This window comes from Eucalyptus grandis, chromosome 1, assembly GCF_016545825.1.
Source record: "Eucalyptus grandis isolate ANBG69807.140 chromosome 1, ASM1654582v1, whole genome shotgun sequence".
Lineage (NCBI taxonomy): Eukaryota > Viridiplantae > Streptophyta > Magnoliopsida > Myrtales > Myrtaceae > Eucalyptus > Eucalyptus grandis.
Window position 1 is genome coordinate 21,974,087 of NC_052612.1, and position 20,818 is coordinate 21,994,904.

Here is a 20,818-nt window from a genome sequence, read left to right on the forward strand (position 1 = left end):
TGTAACATGAACGAGAAATACATATCTTTCTGGTGCTTCCAGTTCCTCTCTACTGCTCTATGTTCCATTTCTCATTATTCCTGCGACTTGGACACAATCATCTCGTCCTTGACTTAAAAATCAACCGTATTTTTATGGCTCAAAAGTAAACAATCGCACATTATTATGGTATATAACGTAAGTCGTTGCCCGACCAGTGTTCTTGACGTGGCATTGCAGGAGTTTTTGGTCGTGGTGATTTTTGGCTTTTTTTGTTTTTGGTATTGATTTTTGGCTGTTTAAATTAGGGATTTTAATTATTTTGAAGGGATTATATCATGACCCCCCACCTTTCATCTCAATTTCCAATTTATCCCATCTTTCTAGGTCGGCATAACAATGCCCAACCCTCTTTGTTTTCACTTCAAAAATACCTTGCAGTGAAGCTCCATTCAGATCTCAGACGAAAATCTTTAAATACTTAAAAGGATTCCAATTAAGGCCATAGTTCTTTGAAAAAGCATTTTTCATATTTTAAAAAAAATTTCAAAAAATATTCCTTACTAAGTAAGAATGTCTATATTTTATTGAACGAATTTAGTTTTCCATTTTTTTCTTTTCACTCAAAATTAAAATATATATATTTTTAAAAAGCCTGGTAGAAGGCTAGATCTTTTTCCTGTATAACTCACATAGTACCTCGCAAAGCAAAGTTCTATACCCTGTTGACGAAATTCTTGGCTAGAGATCAAAGCAACGCTGCTACCAGCAGGGGAAATGCTCTTGCAAAAGAGATGTACAAATTGGTCCATGAAAGGCTTGATGCGGTCTAAAGAGGAAAGGAACTCAAAAGAGCCTAAGAGAGTTACGAGTCAAGCCAAGATATGGCAAGAAAAAGCTGCACCATTTGTTCTTGATCTTGCGAGAAGAGTGGTTAACCCTAATAATAATTACACCAAATCGATAAACTCAAGTGGTAGGACAATCTTGAGCCCTGGGTGGGTGAGGAAGTTTAACATATGTTTGGAAAGCTCACTTTTTGTTTTGAAGATGACAAACAATCATGCGTGAACTATATGTGTGTTTGAAGGACCAGGCGAAATATCCAAATGGGGAAGTATACAATGAGGAAATTGTGTACTAAATGTGGTTGCACAAGAGTCCGTAAGTGAGGAGTGCTAGTTTAAGACTTCGAGAGAAGTTAAGTAGAGGCAACCTAGGAGCACAGAAAAACCTCCAAGTACCGATGACGGGGGTCGTTTACAGGACTAGAAACTGATTAAAGTCTATGGCTTTTTGCATGTGCAGGTGACCCATACTCGTGGTAGTTTACCCGCAATTGAAAGTACTAGAGAAATAGGAATCACGACAATTTTTAAGCATAATCTATGAGACAAACTTTTTCGTGCTTGAATGCCAAACGTGATCATCCATTCATTATTGAAGTAAAAACAATTTGTTCTCTTGGATGGTTAGAAAAGCTCCCTAATAAATTCCAGTTGAAATTTCATCCGTTGTTATATGCTTTCTAGGTTATAACTTAGCCTAAATAATTTGTGTACACAACACGAGCACCTAATAACAATGTTATTGGGAGTTGAATACCTTGAGTGTCAAAATTTGGCACGGAAGATATTTAAGTGTCAAAAGTTAAGAAAGTAATACTTAAATGCCATTGTTTTTTAAAAATGAAACACTTGAGTGCCAAGTGTAGCAAAAGTGGCCGAAAATCCTACATGACAATTTTAATATAACTTGCCTATGTGGCATGCTTTGGAGAGCTAAGTTAGCGACAAAAAACTAAAATGACGTTGTTTTATCTTCTTCTTTTTTGAATTTTAATATAAATATTAATTAAATTAAAATGTTTATACTTTAAAAAAAAAAAAACAACAAGGCAAAAGGCAAAGGCTTAGCTCTCACCGCCACCTCCCCACTATCGTCGGAAAGGGCCAATGACAGAGGAGGAAGGATCAACCGGGATCACCAAGCCCTTGGCCCAGCGGGCGACAACCCTTGGCCCAACTAGGCAAAGGCTGGTGACCCTCATCTGATCTGGGAGGTCCACGAACCTCGCCCCAAATTTGGCGAGGGCTCACAGGCCCTTATCACCAGGTCAACCAAGGTCGTCGAACTCGCCCCTTTCGACAACGGTGGAGAGGCGGCGGCGATGGCTCATCCTTCAATCACCTACAATGTTCATCTTCTTCTTTTCTAAAGTATATATATAGATAGTTTTAATTTAATTCATTTAATATTTATATTAATTATCTAGCTAAGTCAATAAAATGACATCGTTTTTACACTTGTCTAATCACGTCAGCGTGTAAAATAATATCGTTTTGCACTTATCTCGCCAAAAAATCGTCATATCAGCATTTTAGCTGAATTTTCTCACCATTAGCACTTTAACTAATTTATTTTCCCAATTTTAGTACTTAAGTGTCATTTTCGTAATTTTTGGCACTTAAGTGTCCCCCCATGTCAAGTTTTAACACTTCAAGTGTTCTTTTGCCCAATGTTATTATAAACATAAACTCGATGATTTGATACCATTTAAATAAACGAATGTGTGATTCACTACTAAAGTTAATGTTAGGCCATATACTTTCAACCGAGATTTGAATCCAACTTTATATACACATTACAATTGAGTTCTAAACCTTACAATTAGTTCAATCAAGTCATAAACTTTTGACAATGTATGCAATCTAATCATAAATCTTTTAATTGGTTCAGTAAAGTCCTAAATTTTCTTTTTTGAAAATGTAGTTAAGTACTTAGACTCAAATAAATATGCAATTTCAAGATACCACCAAGCCAACTTTTAAGTGACACGTGGGTAATTTTACGTATTAATTCATTGAAAAGACTTGATTGCGGTTTAGGACTTAATTGAACTACTAAAAAAGATTATAACTAATTGTATTCCATACAAAAAAAAAAAAAACATTGATTGCACTTTTTCTCAAAACAATTGATTGATCAAAGTATTTTGTTTTCTTTTCAAACTTAGAATGATAATAATTAGCGAATTTGATATTCTTGAATTAAGATATTAAAACATTCGTTAAGAAAATATTAGATATTCCCCCTTTCCCTTAATAGTGTGTAATATGCATAACATGTGATTATCATTGAAAAAAAGAGGAGAAAATCGCAAATAATGCTCCCACAACCTAAGTAGCACCGACACTAACATGCAACACGCAACACAATATGACACGACACGCCGACACATCATTTCTCAAAAGACAGATAATTCCAACATGTTGTATATTAAATATATATTTTTATAAATGCATAATAAATTATTATTTTATGATTATTTCAATCAAATTAATTTAAATCAAATTCATAAATAAATATTTTCAAAAAAAGTCTAGAATGAATATACACTAAAAACATTAATCCGCCATTTATTAATATCATTCATTATTTCAATTTGATAAATTCAACTCTATTTCAATAATTTATAAAATTTGGAGAAAAAACAAGTGATCTATATTCTAGACTCACATGTTAGGTATGTTTGAAGAGGAGAAAAATAACTTAAGGGGTGATTTGTGTATCATAGGAAGTGAAAGTCATAAGAGAAGAAAAGGCTAGGTTTTTCTTCTTTCTCCATTTATTATTCTTATTATTGTGTTTTATTTTTTCACATATATATTTTAACCTCTCATTTATTGAATTTTTAAAATTGAACTCGATATCGGAATCACGTGTTGGAAACTCATATGTCAAAATTTCAACTCAAGTGTCGGAGAGTGTCGAAAAAGTTGACCAAGTGTCAGATTTTCCAACACGTGTTAACCGAGATCGGAGAGTGTCTGAGAGTATCCAAAAGTGTCGGACATGTGTCGAAGTGTCCAACACGATACAAAGGTTCTTGAAGAGTGTCAATGCTTCATAGCCCACAGTAATGAACAAGCACATTTATACTGATTCAACTGTTCTTTATTTTCTTGGTTAGTCCTACTCTATTCTTATTTTAACTTTCACTTTTAAACTTTTGTTCTATCTCATTATGAAGCGTGAAAGTCAAAACCCACACCTGGAGTTAAATTGTCCCCACCCTAATCCACATTCTCGCTTCTTGCCAAGCTAATCGAAATTCACACCTGAAACTAAATTATCTTTACTCTAATCTCCCTAAGAATATAGAGATTCAAACCTCACACCTCCTGCCCATTTGAGAAGAGTAACCACTCAAGCAAACCCCAATGGTTATAGTGATTCATTTTAATGGCCCAAATAAAGTTTTGGACTCCACTAAGTAATCTTGAGACTTTAATAGTTTCATCAAACCATAAACTTCTTCATGAATGATAGGAAAATTCTATTTAAAAAAAAAAAAGTCATAAATCTATCACATTTGTATCAATTCAGTTATAAACATTTCAATTGTGTCAATTCAATCGTATATCTTTTCACATTTTGCTAATTGAGTTCATTCACTCAATTTTGGCCAAAAATTACTAGCATAGATGCCAACCTTCCTACGTGACATGATGGACACCAAAATGGACAATTTTTTAATAATTATTTTTAATTTTTTTGTAATTTGTTTTTCTTTATATAAACTTTTTTTTTTTTTCGGGACTCGATACTAAGGATTAACAACAATGGGTGATGGCATGGCAGCCCTTGCTATGGCAAATGAAGGCATGGGCAAGGGCCGCAATGGCCTCAAGCGAAAAAGCTTGGGCACACAACCTCTCACTTGATTAGCTAATAACTCTGTCCCCAAAAAAAAAGTAAAGAAAAAAACCAAAAAAATTATTTTAAAAAATCAAAATATTTTTAAAAAATATTCCCATCAACAGTTGCCATTCCATGTAGGACAATCGGCATTTATGTCAATAATTTGCAGTCCTAATTAATCAAATGAATTTAATTGGCATAATGTGAAAAGATTTAAGATTAAATTGACACAATTAAAATATTTAGAACTAAATTTATACAAATACAATAAATTTATAATTTTTTTAGTAATTGTAGCATTTCTCACTGTACTTGAACACTATCCCTATAGATTATAATGCTTCACATGTTCTATTAAAAAAAAAGTACAAACAAACAACGCAAGTATACCCAAAGAACAAGCAAGAGTGAATGCCAAAGTAGAGGGCAGCCTAGGAAGCTTCTTCAATGCCAACTACCTCTCAATCTTGAAATGACCCTTGAAGACTCAACTCAGAGAAGTAACATCTTCAACCTGCAAAATGTTCTTCTAAAACGTGTTAATGGCAGCTTACCTAACCTTCTTACGAGTCCATTTGGCTCCTATCGGTCCTGCCAAGCATTTCGATCAGTTCTTGTCCGACAATTATATATCATCCTATCGTTACAAAGTTATGAACATGTTTAGTGTAGAAGTGGGAGGTCTTGAGTTCAACTCCCGAAGCGAGCAACCTTTCCCCTTTTTAACCTATGGAGCTGGCTTTGTGATTAAGCACTGGACTTGTGCATTGGACAAGCGCACCACACAAGTCCGGTCCAATCTTCCACGGAAGCAAGTGTAAAGAATTTGATTATTTGAGCCTCTTGTTTAGATTTTAGCTCGCATTTTATCCGATCAATGAGGCTAGTAAGTTATTACATGAGCGTGATATGTACCTACATTTATTAATGTCGAAAATACTTATAAGGAGCTTTTCAAGCATTGCCTCGCCCTCCAACTCAAGATGCCTACTATATATTTGACTGCCCTGCACTAATGTCCCCTTAACTGGCTAGCTACCGTGAAGCACCTCATGGCCACACTCAGTCCGATCTCGTCTCTCCTCCTCCTCCTCCTCCTCCTCCTCCTCTCCTCTGGTAGCCTGACGCTCGCCTCCGCCTTTGCGACCGCCCTCGACCCGAGCCTTATGGGCATCAACCTCGGGAAGGAGAAGCTCAGCCACTTCCGCTTCTACTGGCACGACGTCCAGAGCGGCCCCCACCCCAGCTCTGTCACCGTCGTGCCCCCGCCGTCCAACGCCTCAGCCACCTTCTTCGGTCTCATCAACATGATCGACAACCCCCTGACCATCCGCCCCGACCCGCGGTCCGAGCTCGTCGGCCGCGCCCAGGGCCTGTACTCGTCGGCGTCGCAGGAGGAGGTGGGCCTGCTGATGATCATGAACTTCGCCTTCGTGGCGGGGAAGTACAACGGCAGCGGCATCACCGTGCTGGGGCGGAACCCGGTGCTCCAGAAGGTGCGGGAGATGCCGGTGATCAGCGGCTGCGGGCTGTTCCGGTTCGCCCGCGGGTACGCGCAGGCGACCACCCACACGTTCGACCGGAAGACCGGCGACGCCGTCGTCGAGTACAACGTCTACGTGTTGCACTATTGACGTTTGGTGATGTGATCATGATCGGTTTACTTTTTGGGCCTTTTTCTTATCCCCTTTCGCTTATTGACTGTTGCCAGCTTTTTTCTCTTTCAAATTCCTAGGGTTCTAGAAATGGCAATCATAGCTGCCACTTGTGATTTCCAGGTTTGCTTATGGTCCAAGCAAAATGGAGTCGGTAGGTGGATTTCTGACCACGTTCTCTGTGGTCCTCTTATCTCTTTTCTACCTTTGTTATAGTTGGGTATCCAATCTGAATCTACATTCATCGATCACAACGTATTTCGAATTAGACTCTTCACAAGATATAAATAATCTCAAAATTATTTTCAAAGAAAAACAGTATCTTCTCGGACACTATTACCACCTCACATGAGAGTGGTGCAAATTAAACTCACAAGATTGCTAAGCCTAGTCCATAATTAGGCACCATCGATCTCCTTTAATTTTTCTTTGAACTTTGTTAAAATGTGTCATCAGGCAATTATTTGGAAACTAACTGAAAGAAATACTGTAATTTTCAATGTTCTAGCTATTTTCATGACGTGCAAAATCAATGCTTTGAAAGCCTTGAGGGCATTCAGGCACAGGACCACATCTTTTTTGGTCTCATGGTACAAAGGTATCCTAGAAAAAGTTGTTTGAACTAGAATGTGGAATTTTTGTTTTGAGTTACAAATTGGCCCTTGACAAAGTATAATGTCTTAACAAAATAACCGAGTTAACTTGAGCATGATGACATCCGCTTATTCTGTATAGAAATACTTTTATGGACCCTTTTGTTAATAGGATTTGAGCAAAAGGCATGCTTGATAAGACATAAGCATCTATAACCACGAAAAGAAACCGTGCAAAGACGCACTCTCTTTTATGACTGATAATGCTCTTAACTGTCTTAAGCTTATTTAAATGAAAAACTTGTTCAAAAAGTCTTAAACTTATTACACTTTTATCAATTTAGTCTTTTAACTTTTTAATTTTGCCAATTAAGTCCTCAACATTTTCTCATTTTTTTTCAATTGAATCCATCCAACCAATTTTGACCGAAAATCACTAACAGGAACAACTATCGTACCATGTGGCAAGATCGGCTTTGACTTGAGCAATTCATATTTTTGAATTTGTTGTTAAATTTTAATTTTTTAAATTTTTTCCTTTTTTTTTTTTTTCACCTAGTGTTTTTTTTTTTTAAATAGTGGCCAATAAAGGTCATCGAGTCACTCTCCAACCATGGAGCAAGGGTTGCTAGGTCCTCGCCAGCCGCAAGCAAGGGCCAAGATATCCTTGCTGGCCACAAATGAGAGGGTATTAGTCTCGCTTGGCCTCACCCATATATGGGCAAGGCCATCACTACCATGAGTGAGAATAGCCTCACCCAGATCTGGGCAAGACAGCCTTACCTATGGCTGCGATGATCTAGGCGAGGCTAGCCTTGCCAACCACGGGTGAGAAGAAACCTTGGCAACGAGTTCAACAAGTCTAGCTTGAGTTCCATGTCGTGGCTGAGCTTGAGCCTTCTAGATATGGGGCCTCAAGCTTTGATCTCCCTCACCAAGAACTACCTCTCCAAGTAAGGCTTAACACAAATCCATGCTTGCGCTCTTCACTTCCACCTCCACAACCACCCATGATCCTCGCCAAGATCCTCCCCTTTGTAGCTATCTCGTGCACTACCTGGTCGACTAAATTCCTTAACCAAGGATATTCTTCCACGATCTCCTCCTTCTCAAATTTGCTTAAATCGTGGTCGAAGCAACCTTGCCTAGATCTAGGCCAAGCTACATTGCCGGCAGCTAGTGAGGCTGCCCTCACCCAAACCATGTCGACAAGCCCAATTCTAGGTGAGGCTAGCCTCACTTGCAACAGCGACGGCCTCACCTAGATTTGGGCAAGGCCGCAACCCTTTCAACTGCAGTAGACAAGGATGTCTTGGCCCTCACCCGTGGCCTAACAACCCTCATCAACCACAATAAGAAAAAAAAAACAAGGGCGAAGTGAAGAAAAAAAAAACTTAAAACTAAATTAAAAATCAATAAAAAAATTCAAAAAATTATTAAAATTATCCACATTGACGTCAACCATGTCATGTAGGATGGCTAACGTCACGTCAATGATTTCTCCAAAATTAGTCAAATCAATTCAATTGATAAAATGCGAAAATATTTAAAACTTAATTGACAAAATTAAATGATTTAAGAATGAATTCGGAAAAGTGCAATAAGTTTAGAACTTTTTAGAAAAAATTTCCTAATTGACAGAAAATGGAATGGACTTATGAGTGTGAACTAGGCAAATAATTTCAAAATACCCATTTAAGATTGAGAAATGCTCGTGTAATTGTCATTAATTTACTATAAGAATAACATGTATTAGGCCAAAAAAATAATAACAAATAATAAAAAATTGTTAGGGGGCCTACTCTTTTAAAATTTTGTGGCTAACAACACAGTAACCAAAGACTGTGAGTTATTCTATGGACTCTTAAGTTTACTTACTTAAAAGTGAACAGTCTTATCCAAAAAAAAGAAACAAAAATAAAAATAAAAATACGCATGCTAAAGAATGACTGACGTGAGCGATCTTCGTAAAGGAAAGAGCCACCTATATTTTCCTCCTGAAGCATTTGGTGTGTGCAAGCAGTTTTGTATGAAATTCTCAATTTCGCATACTCAAAAGGTGAAGGAGAAAATCGCAGGCCACTCGAATCATGTCATATTATTTACATGCACTTTCATTCACGGTTGTTTTGAAACCAGGAAACTGTCGAAGATGTTGTATATGTAATTTGCCCAGATTGCTTTTTTTGTATTCTAATTGACACATTAACTCAATTACAATCTACCCTTCTTCTTTTTTTTTGGTCGGGATTTTTACCCTTCTTCCAATAGTAGTGTTTGGAGCTTTGTTTGGAGCTTTTTATTACCCGACTAATCCTTACTAGGTGCAGCAATTCCCAACCCCACTCAACCGGAATTGTGCCGGGATTGTCGAAGACAAACAATTTATATTCCTGAAGACAGTCCTGAAAGAATACACAAGTGTAGCGATTTTACCCAAATTTTGGGGAAAATATTGGGTCTGTCATAGGGCATCTTTGGTATTAAGAGCGTACATTATTATTTTTTTTTATTTTTTTATTTTTTTCTATTCTTATAAATAAGTTTGGAATAAAAATTCATTTATTAATGCAATTTCATTTTTCTATTTTTAAAATAAATTTTTACTCCAAAAAAAATTTGGATAAAAATCAAAAGTTAAAAGTTTTAACTTTTTATTTCTAGAATAAAAGAAATGAAAACTTTTATCATCAACTCTCGCTCACCCACTGTCGGCCACCCGGCGTCCACCCGCCGCTTCGGCCACGCGATCACGGTCCCACCAGCCATCCACTTACCAGCCATCCACTGCCCGCTAGACACATCTCATAAATTTTTATCAAATTTTCTATTTCAAGAATATGAATTTTATAAAGTTATAAAAATATATTTTTGCTCATAAACTTGTCCGGATTATAAAAATAAAAAAAATAAAAAATCAATTTCTAATCAAAAATCATCACCACTCTCTAAGTTATCCTTGTACTTCACTATAAGACTAGTTAGTATAAAGAAAGATGAGCAGTACATGGAGTCAAATTGAATACCAAACAAGAGCCAATATCAAATAGAATCATTCAAATCAACTCGATGAGACACTTTGTTATTTTAATTTAATTAATGAGCCGATCATGAGTAGATTTTGTTGCCCAGCAACCAGTATTATGCTAGATTGGGATCCGTTTGGAATTTGTTTCCCATCCATATGATGAGGTAAGGCAAAGTAAGAAGGGAAAAGAGATGGACAGTGGAGATCACCAAACTACTCTGTCAAAGAAAAATGATCTGTAAATGACATTATGACAACACACTAATGCAGTCATCTGCATTTATTTTGAAGTATGCGGAGCTTCGCGGTAACATATACAAAACGTCTGTGTCTGTTCTCTACCAACAAAAACAGGGGGGAACATAAACTCCTGAAGTACTTGATTGGCTGTAGATCGTGTAAAGACCTTAAACCGATAATTAAACGTTCTCTCGTCTTGAAACCTTAAAAGCATTTTACCATATAAAGCAGAAATGTTGTAATTTGTTCCTAGTACTGGGGCATGCAAAATAGGCATGGCAGGAGATGGGCGAAATGCTTAACGACAGCACAGAGATTGGAATCTAAGAATCAAAAGCGCTGCAGGATTACTCCTCGAGCAGGACACATTGTCTATATGTCTCATGTTCCCAGTGGCATCCACAATATCGAAAAAAGCTGCAAACAAAAGAAAATGCAGCATTACCATGAAAATCTTGAATTATTAATACATGCAAAACTAGTAGTTGCAAATTTCATTGTGAGATACCAAACTGCTATGATTCTATGGTTTCTCAATTACTTCTGCATCTTATTATGACTATAGAGTAAAAACCATTATGAACTGAACTGTACCGTTTCATTGGTCTCCATTGACAGATCAATTAACGTGGAGAAGCAATTGAAGTAGATTCTAATATAGCAGTAAAAGAAAGACTTTTAGGTGGATCAACTCATTCCCGTTGGAATAGGATTCACACAAGGAACTCCGAATTGGATCAGTTTCTCACACACTTCCTTTCTAGAAAAGATCAATACACCAACCATTACACTTAGACTTATTCGATTTGTTACCAAAATATCAGTATTGAATCCGAAATTCCTGGCTGTACGCAGCAGAAAAATGAAAAGATGATTTTGAAAAGGAAGTAATAAGTGTGAGATGGGAGAAAGTTTAACTCACAGTGAACTAGTTTCGATATCCTCCCATGTTGACCTCTACTCTTGATTCCTCATGCTTCGAACTCTCTTCACTGTCATTATATTTCAAGCTTCCATTGGACCCTCCATAAGATTCCACGACTTCAGAGATCTCAGATGTCAGCTCTTCATGCTTCTGTCTAAGCTCAGAAGAATTTATTGCCTCAAAAAGCCTCTGCTTTATCTGCTGCTGCAGAGCATCAATCTTATTTTTTGACGACAAATCAGGTGTTTTTCCTGCTTTTACAATCTCCATCTTCAGCATCTCCATCATACTCTTTAGGTCAGATGAGTTGACCACTTCTTCGATTTTGTTGCTTATTTCTTTATTTAGATAACCCATTTTAGCACTAACTTCTGAGACTGAAGTTTGTGTACTAGTATCAATGCTGGTAGGCTTAATGGCCTCAACATGCAGTCCAAAAGATTCAATGACACTGGCCATTTCCATGTCTATCTCTTTCTTCAAATTGACAATTTTCTCCATCAGACCTTCATCTACATCCTCAGGAGATGTTACCCCAGAGTCTTCGATTTCTGCATTCAGGGCTTCAACCTTCTCCTTCAGATCAGGACGTTCTAATACCTCTTTCAGTTTCCTATTGAGTTCTTCCTTCTGTGAAGCAATCCCTTCAGCATTCTTCACTTTAGACATCTCATTCAACATGTCAAGCTTACTCTTGAGGCTCTCATAATTGGGAGCTCCTGACAAGCCTTGGTTGAACTCCTTCTTTAGCTTATCAATCTTATCCATTAAAATAGGATGCAAGGGTTGCTCCTGTTGCTTAGCTTTCACAATTTCTTCTCGCAATGTTGACATTCTTTCATCCAAACCTAAGGCCTTAACTGCCTCGGAGTACTCATGATCCACTTCCTTTTTGAGTTTTTCTATCAATTCATCCACACCACTGTCAGAAGCTTCACCTGATGATTCCTTCGCTCTTACAATCTTCTGTTTCAGCTTTTCCACTTCACTCTCCAGTTCTGCTTCAGAAATCATTCCTAGTGGAGGTTCTTCTTTCATCTTCATGTTGACCTTCCTCTTGGGATCCACGGGGATTCCTTCTTGAAATCCACCAATTTTTCGGAACTTAAGCGTGCGATGCTTCAGGAGCTCTTGTGTGTCCATTTTCTTAAGCTCCTGAAAGATCGAGGACTGTGTCAGTAATGGTTCAGAATTCTATGGTGAAAACAAAGAAAGTAATACTGACGGTCATTGCTTCACCAACTGCAGCTTTTATCTGTTGGGAGGTCCAAGAGGGATCTGCATGGGCACCTCCAAGTGGCTCCTGTTAAACCATATACAAGAATGAAAACCAAATGGTCACAACATGCAACTTAAAATGCCAAGATGAAGTTAGTAAAGTTAATGTCAGGATTTTACGATTGCAACAGAGCATATAGAGACGGCCAAAAACCTACATTATCACTCAAATGGCTTACATAATTGTCTGTAGAGAATATCACGTATGACTTGATATTCACTTCACTCTGGTATGATTGATCTCACACAACTCATCCCAAGTGCAGGAAAAGCAATAAGGGAGGGGTGGTCTAGTCAACAGCTGGCACATGTTTTCCTACCAAGTGTGATTCAACAAGAACAGAGCTGAATAGTTTAACATCTCGACAAGATTTTGAGAGCAAGAAGTCCAAAATAGGGAGTGCTTTTCATTTATTGGGTCTATTTTGCAAAACGATTGACAAAATGAATTGACGTGTCTCCCGTAAAGCACAAACAGGATGGTTCAGAGAAGTAGTTATCTTGTGCAAATGCCAAATGTTACTCGAGGGAAATTTCTGTTGGATGGCATTAATTCATGGCACACAATATTAGGCGGTCAAACACCAACATCTGCACTAAATGAGTATAGTGGAGATGAGAATGCTTCATTGGATGTGCAAACATACGAGAAAAGGCAGTACATATTAATCTATCCGAAGAAGTGGGTGTGGCTCCAATCAAGAACAAGGTGGAAAAATTCATTGGAGATGGTTTGGACAGGTCGAGCAAAGGCCTTCAAATGCTCAACTAGGAACTGCAATCGAGGGATTGAGACTTGGCTTAATAGGGGAACAGTGCACAAAAAAAGTGAATGAAACAATTAAAGCTTTCAGAAGACATGACACAGAATTGAGTGCAATGGTGTGTAAAAGGGTTTATCTATCCAATCCCAATCAATGGGATAAGGCTTAGTGTTTTTCTTGTTTGTTGTATTGTTTCTATCGCAATACTCATGGCCCATATGAAATTATAGTAACTATTCTCCCTACCACAGAATTATCTAAAGCATAAAAACACACAATACCTAAAACATACTGTTATGACACACAGAAGCAGAACATGTAGAAGTAAAAAAACATACTGGGATGATCCCATCAGCAATTTGTAACTTGCATAACTCTGTGGCTGTAATCTTCAGTTTTTCAGCTGCCTGTGAGGATAAGAGAAATTTAAGTGTCAATTAAATAAAAACTCTGCTCAAAGAAAACTTCAGAATCAGAATTGTTGTAATTGTAGTCACCTTTGGAGAAGCTTTTGCACTCTTCCACAAGATTGCAGCACAAGCTTCAGGACTAAAAAAGAAAGCAATGATAAGATAAAATCAGTAAAGTGCTGGGACTGGAAATAATCACAAAATAAACGGGACATGCCAAAGTTAACAAAATCAACTTGATAAGCTTCAATAGGCATGTAGTTGCACTTCCGGGGTGATATTGACATTCAGAAACAACAACACTGATCTTTTTTAAGCATTGATTCTGCATGTAATTGACATATATTCATATTTTCAGCATGACAAATTGCTCCATCTGACTAATATCAGGGAAAAAGACAACTCAACAAATGAGACTGATCACTGGTCATCGCTCATTGTAGTTGCCTACTCTCATGTTGGCCATCTACAAATGAGCTTCCTGATCAGATACCAATGAAAAGGACAAAACAAACGGCACATTTCTGAGCTGAGTGTAGATACATAATCTCATTAGTCGGTTTTAATTTGACCAACATAAACAATTGAGATTACAAACTTTACCCTAGAATTTGGAAAGTGCAAAGGCCCAATGATTGCTCAGTCCCCAATATGAGAATGATTTTCTTAAAGAACATTGATGTTAAAAGAGAATTGCTCAGTCCCCAACCAACAAAGTATTTGACAAAGTTGAAATGGAAGTGATGGCAATTAAATTACCTGGCGACATAGAAGACAGCATTTTCAAGCATTAACAACTTATTTGCACAGCCAATGGCAAGAGCACCGCCAGAACCACCTTCCCCCATAACAATAGAAACAATGGGAACTTTCAGACCAAACATGGTCCTCAAATTGTGAGCAATTGCTTCACCCTGGACATATATAAAGCAAAAACATCACCACAAAGATCAGGAAGTGCATCATACAAATAGCAACTAACATTATGCGTTTTGCTTACTTGGCCAAGTTCCTCAGATTTTAGGTCTGCAAAGGCCCCAGGTGTATCAATGAACGTGATGATTGGGAAGCCATGATGCTCAGCATAGTACATCATTCGTAGAGCCTTCCTGTAACTGAATTACAAAACAAACTAAAACTTAGTTGCTGAACATTTGGTAATGGCACCATCGAGATGCAAAATCAGTAGTTGGTGTTTTTGAAGATATTATCCATAACATTATGCATACCCATGGGGAGTTGGCATCCCAAAGTTGCGCTGAATGTTCTCTTTTGTGTTTCGTCCCTTCTGGTGGCCAATGAACATGTATCTCTCACCATCAATAGTTCCAATACCAGTGACAATAGCAGGATCATCATAACCAGCCCTATCTCCATGAAGCTCCACAAACTAGCGAACAACATGATGCAGAAGGCACATATTTTGCAAATCATGTCAGCAGCCCCAGATAGAATTAAGCAAGCAAGCAAAAAGGCAAATTGAATTCAATAAGTCAAAGTATGGATTACCTTGTCAGTAATGTTAAATACATGGTCAAGAAATGTAGGCCGATTGGGATGTCGGGCAATATTCACACGTTGGATAGGAGTCAGATGCGTATACAAATCCTTTAAAGCCTGAATACACCAAAAATCAAAACATTGGCTTAGAAGCTGCAGTGCTGGCTTTACCAATTTGAGAAACAGGGTCCAATCAAGTTGTCTTATATGTCAGATCCTGAATAAATTCACTATCATTATTTGTTAGGCAAGTAGACAAAAAGTATTGCATATGACCTGCAAGAGTCTACTAAACGTGTTTTCAATTCCTCTAATATACAGAACAGGTAAAAATCACCCAGACAAATGAAAGATGCTTTTTGAGGTGTGCCTAATCAAGAGAAAAAGTGTAGCCAGTCAAGAAAATAAGTTATATAAGGTCTAGTCTGCAGCAAACAAATATTCATCTCTCTCGCCTTGAAAGTTCATCTTGAATTAGGGGCAGAAGATTCTTCCCAATGGTCGGTGTTCTGACGTCTGGTCAGAGAAATGTCCAATTTGAGCTTCTAGTAGAATTGATGATTTCATAGAGAATTCTGGTATACCGCAAGAACAAAGAAAAAGAATGGCACCATTTGTGGGAATCATTCCCAATTTTTTCTTTTTAAAGAAAACGAGAGATAAGTCAACCTCCAGATATAGGTGAACAATAATTCCTTTAACCAAAGTGCCAATTTGCTTTGGAAAAATACAAGCCACGCCCATAATAGCGACAGTCGGTGTCAAAATTAAGGAGACCTGCTATTGCCAAGAGGTGCTTGTGGTGATATGCATGGTAAACTCTGCAATGCTGGCATTTGAAATGACATTCAGAGCAGGAACTGAATCGAGGGAACTAGCAAAAAAGATTCCTAATGCACCAATACGCAAAAGTTCTTTATTCTATTTACATTAGGTGCGTAGTCACATTGAAAGGAGAGAAAGATTAGACAAATCCCCTAGTTTTTTTTCTTTTTTTTTCCTTCACATCAGTGCATGTTCCAGTTCCGATGATCACATCAATCATTTGCATCACCCGGATCTTTCCACCTTAAGAACAGAGTTTCTTTTCAAGAAGATACTAATGATCCGATTACAGTGTTATCTCTAGAGGTTCTACAAGAGAGAAGAGAGAGAGACGATTATGTTATACTTGGTTATTAGCCAAGTTTAGGATGTAAAAAAAAGGGGAAAAGCTCCCCTAGAACTATTTACCATATAATTGACTCAAGAATGGATGCGGGCATGCAAGATAATCTAATTAACGACAATTATCACCAGAACCAATCAACATGAGAGGGAGACACGAAGCACATGATACTGTGCAGAGAATTAGTAGCAAGAGATTCTGCGAACTCAGCTACCATTTACTGCTAGAAAAAAGCAATGATGCCAAACCTGCTGATACTTGGTCTCCAAGGATATAATCTGATCAGTGAAGTCCAGGCCAGTTTCATCTGCCATCCTTCTCACCTGAAGAGGAAGCAAAGAAAAATTTCGCATTTTCAAGCAAATTAGAGACGCATTCCCGAATCCAAAAACACAGGACACGACAGCACAAGCAACTCACGTCCATGATCTTCTTCTCGAACAACATGAGCGGCTTCTCGAACTCCAGCGTGACCAGCTTCGGCTTCCCCTTGAGCGGCTTGAAGGAGGAGAGGTGGCTGAGCACCCCGCCCTTCACGTTCGGATCCGGATCCTCGGGCCACGGGTACTCGTGCTTCTTCACCTTCCGGAGCTTCGCCGCCACCGCCAAGCCGCCCCGCCTCCCTCCTCTGGTCCCGAGCCGCGCCCTCCCGAGGGCCCTCAGCGAGACGCCGTCGCCGTCGCCGCCCCCGAAAAGATCGGAAGCCGCGGCTCCGGCGAGGGACACCGACGGCCGGATCAGCGAAGCCATGGTCGCCCCCCCGCTAAACTCCTCAGGGCCTCAAGCTCCGCCGAATCAAGAAGCTGCCCACGAAGCTGCCAAGCCAGACAAGAACCGCATTCACATCAGCTCGACCCACAAGAAGAGGAGCACGCTTGCAGGAGCAAGAACAGGAGCAAGAGGGGAGAGAGCTATATAAGAGAGAGAGAGAGAGAGAGAGTATACCGAGGGAGATGCTGAGGGAGAAAGACGAAATGGGAGATGGGTAGTGGCGGTGGGGAAGAGAGGATCACGAGGCAATGCGGGAGGGAGAGGTTGGAGAGATCGTCGCGGGGGAGATGATTCTTGGGGCGTTATTTTCTATTTGGAGAGAGAGAGAAAGAGAGAGATGGTGTCGTTGGGCGGGTGGCGATACTTCTTATGCGAACTTGGGTAGTTTAGTGCGAGGCAGAAAAAGAAAGAGAGAGAGAAGAGAGAGAGGGAGGGAGGTTTGGAGTTGGCGTCGTCGTGCTGGCAAAGGAGCTCCCGCATGCCGCACGCACGCCCGGCTTCGTCCGAGGTGGCCGTCAACTTAGCTGGAGAGAGAGAGAGAGAGAGAGAGAGAGAGAGGGGGGTTAGGGAGGGATGGTGGTCGGCCCAATCTGAAGCTGACAATCAATGAGGACGAGGGCTCGGGTTCAAGTCCAGGATGGTTTCGATTGCACCGAGAAGAAAGGAGCAGAAAGAAAAGGAAAAGAACGGAATGAGCATCGGACTCCTTTGTGTTTGTTTCGCTTGGTTCTTAAAGGCCGGTGGCTCGGTTGGCAAAAGACTCAATCGTCGGTCGGCATTTAATTATTATGAGCCAACTTAGGTGGCTTGCTTTGAATGTTGTGGTGACATGAAAAATGGTATGGTACCATTGTGTTTGCATTTAATTTTCTTTCTAAATCATACAACTATATATCACTTTCATTCTAAATTATCCGCCATTGAATAACTTTCGAGGTAGATGATTCAATGTCCTTGCACTTAAGCTCAAGGCCTTCCTTCCAGCTATTATAATTATTAGCGGTCTCAGCACCCCTTTTTTATTGTTTCTTCACTTTCTAGATCATTTTCACATAATGCAACTGCATAAAGCGAATTCATTCTACTACCTATATTTCTCAATACTTTTTTGTCTCACTCCTATCTTCTATATATGGGTTTTGAAATCATTTATTAACCCAAATTTTTTTTAGTCTTTCTCATGGCTTCTATTTACCATGTGTGTGTGTGCTCACAGGATTGAATCCCAGGCCTCATACTCTCCGGCCCCACCCCCCTCTAATCCCTTTGCCAACAAGGCCACATTCATGTTGGCAAACCAAATTTGTCAAATGAGTCATATATGGGCCACCTAAACTTTGATGGTCCTAGTATAATGAATTTTTAAAATAAAAGAAAAAAATCCAAAATAAATTAGTTTAAATGAGTAATAATATAAACATATTTGGGTAATTCAAGCTCGGTGTCTACTCCACTTCGACCCTCTTCGCTTCTCTTGTGATGCTGCCTCACCAACCTGCAGTCCTCGCTTCAATGTCAAAATCTTTTCCTTTTACCCACCCATCTATTTCGACATTGCAATTTGATTCTTTTTTGTATTCAATTGATGTTTGTTTTGATTGAAGATGCGTAATTTTACGTTTTTGGAATTCTCGAAGTCTGTTGAGCATTGCGACTTGTGATTGTGCTTGATGGATGCAACTATTTCTTGTCATTTCGTAATTACAGTCTTCAATGGCAGGGTTTGAGCCGACAATTATTCAATTGAAAGTTATAAGTTCCTGTTTGTGCCTGAATTTACATGACACGGTGTCATTTGTAAGCGTGACTGCTGTTCTGTACTAGCATTTCCCAGTCTCTTTGAAAAAATTTCTTCTGTTATCCATAGGGATGACAATGAAATGAAGTTTGCTTATCGGTTATTTGACAATGAATTGGAGTTGCAGGCAATTTGTTCTGGCATGTCCTTTTTACTCCATGTTCATCTGTAGCACTTTGCTTCCCTGCTAATTCTGTAGAATCTTATATGACTGAGGCAGAGATGCCAATTGTCTGTCTTTACTATCACAACATGTAATTCGTTTGGATTAATTGATAAGATATATGCTTGCCGAACAAACTTCCAAGATCTGTATCTTGAAGACCCAACTCAAACCCGGAACCCCTTTCCTGATTTATGGATAACCCAGCCGAACTTTCACCAACATCCTCATAGCCCCATCCATAACCCGACCTCCCGAATTCCTTCACTAACTCGATGAGTTGGTCTATAGAGCCGCCTACCCTTCAAGAGCAATAATTTATGGAGAAAAATTGCTAAATATGAATCACAAGTCCAGGTATAAATCGCTCAATTTATATTATATATAAATGAGTCAATGATGGTCCGACTATTTTCAATTCAACTTAATCCACCTATTTAACAAGCTACCTTGCAATAACTTGATTTTATAACACGTGATGTTGTCATAGGGGAAATTCAAATAGGATTTCACATTACCAACGTCGTAGAAAAGTTCTTGAACGCCATGTAGCATTTGCTGTCGGTACGACAATGACAGTCTCATCCATGTCATGCTTTGGCCACAAAGTTCACGGAAAAGGATAGTCAAATGAAGAAAACAGTCAAAGGTAACAGGTAAGGGGTAGGTCAACTAATGAGATTTTGTTTCCGCAATTTCCAGTCTACTGCATTATATAACCATATTTGTAAGCCAAATGCAGGATAAACAATGGCAGAAACTGCTAAATTATTTCTGCATCCCGTGTGTGCACCAATTTTCTGAACAAACATGTCGGAAGTTTCCAAGGTACGTTAGCGTATTTATTCTGTACACGATTCAACGGTCAATTATTAGGCAACTCAAGACACATAAGGACCCTAACCATATTTTGACTTGTGATCAATCATATACCAATTGTACATTCACTTTTTGTACAACTATTTCACGCTTGGTTGACAATTTGTCCTAAAACTAGGATATTTTTATACTTAATAATGATTACATGTCGTATTATTGTACGGTACATTTGAAGTACAAGCCGACGTTGAATTTATGTCATACATGCATTGAGAGCCTTTTTGAGCACGTTTGCACTCATTTCACTGGTACTTTCTCTTTCCTCTTTTATTTCTCAATGCGTTGTGCATTTCAGGTCATCAATTAACAAAAATCTGAGATGAGGTCATCAAGTCTCAAGAAATATTGATAATGAAAGTTAATGTAAAGGAGAGAACCCTTAAACAGGAGAAAGTATTCAACCGTGCAGTTGAAACAATGTCAAGTTTTAAACAATTTCGACCAAATAAAGAGTTTTTACCCAAAAAAGAAAAAACAATGTCAACTTGCCAATTAATCGGGAAAAAAAAAACAATTGTCAGTTTGGTATTTGGTTTAGTTTGGTTTGATTTCACATCAAGTGGCCTTTCGCTGAAAAATTAAGCGCTTGATTTGGACATAAAACTTGTAAAAGAACACATATCAACATGGTAACTCAAACATGTATGCGGTAGCTCACCTGGAATTTACCTTAGTGGATACAAATATGTATGCGGTTACTCAAATATGTTTAGCCCAAGATCGCCCCTTCTTTCCCTTTTATCCGATTGGGCCTGGTTCAAGCAGACCGTCAAGAGTCACCTGAGTTTGTACTCTGCTTTCTGGACTTATCTGAACGACGACAATAAAGTTCTTGAATGGGCATGATGCGTTTGCAGGACCAAAGCGATATAAATGATCTCCGAGCATTGAACCAACTAGTTATGTCATTACTAGACTTTCGACCAATCTAATGTTGGCCCCTAAACTATTCTTGAATGTTCA

The 20,818-nt window shown here is 38.7% G+C and overlaps 2 protein-coding genes across 2 annotated transcripts; one reads left to right on the top strand and one right to left on the bottom strand.

Moving 5' to 3' along the window:
• Positions 1-5,664: 5,664 nt before the first annotated feature.
• LOC104433114 (dirigent protein 22) lies at positions 5,665-6,511 on the top strand. The gene has a single exon (XM_010045765.3). The coding sequence runs from the start codon at positions 5,736-5,738 to the stop codon at positions 6,315-6,317; it is 582 nt and encodes a 193-aa protein (XP_010044067.2). The 5' UTR covers positions 5,665-5,735; the 3' UTR covers positions 6,318-6,511.
• Positions 6,512-10,161: 3,650 nt separating this feature from the next.
• On the bottom strand, positions 10,162-17,389 carry LOC104433112 (acetyl-coenzyme A carboxylase carboxyl transferase subunit alpha, chloroplastic). The gene is made up of 12 exons (XM_010045763.3): positions 17,190-17,389; positions 16,665-17,059; positions 16,493-16,567; positions 15,086-15,193; positions 14,806-14,966; positions 14,577-14,691; positions 14,336-14,490; positions 13,664-13,715; positions 13,505-13,573; positions 12,350-12,427; positions 11,122-12,279; positions 10,162-10,616 (listed from the first exon to the last, which is right to left on the bottom strand). The coding sequence occupies exons 2-11, from the start codon at positions 16,992-16,994 to the stop codon at positions 11,128-11,130; spliced, it is 2,295 nt and encodes a 764-aa protein (XP_010044065.2). The 5' UTR covers positions 16,995-17,059; positions 17,190-17,389; the 3' UTR covers positions 10,162-10,616; positions 11,122-11,127.
• Positions 17,390-20,818: the final 3,429 nt, after the last annotated feature.

Excerpts from the sequence above, each read along its gene's own strand:
- LOC104433114 (XM_010045765.3), top strand. The coding sequence starts at position 5,736 with ATGGCCACACTCAGTCCGATCTCGTCTCTCCTCCTCCTCCTCCTCCTC.
- LOC104433112 (XM_010045763.3), bottom strand. The coding sequence starts at position 16,994 with ATGGCTTCGCTGATCCGGCCGTCGGTGTCCCTCGCCGGAGCCGCGGCT. Across the intron at positions 16,568-16,664 it reads TCGAGAAGAAGATCATGGAC|GTGAGAAGGATGGCAGATGA; the intron begins GTGAGTTGCTTG and ends CTTCCTCTTCAG. Across the intron at positions 15,194-16,492 it reads TGGAGACCAAGTATCAGCAG|GCTTTAAAGGATTTGTATAC; the intron begins GTTTGGCATCAT and ends TGGTGTATTCAG.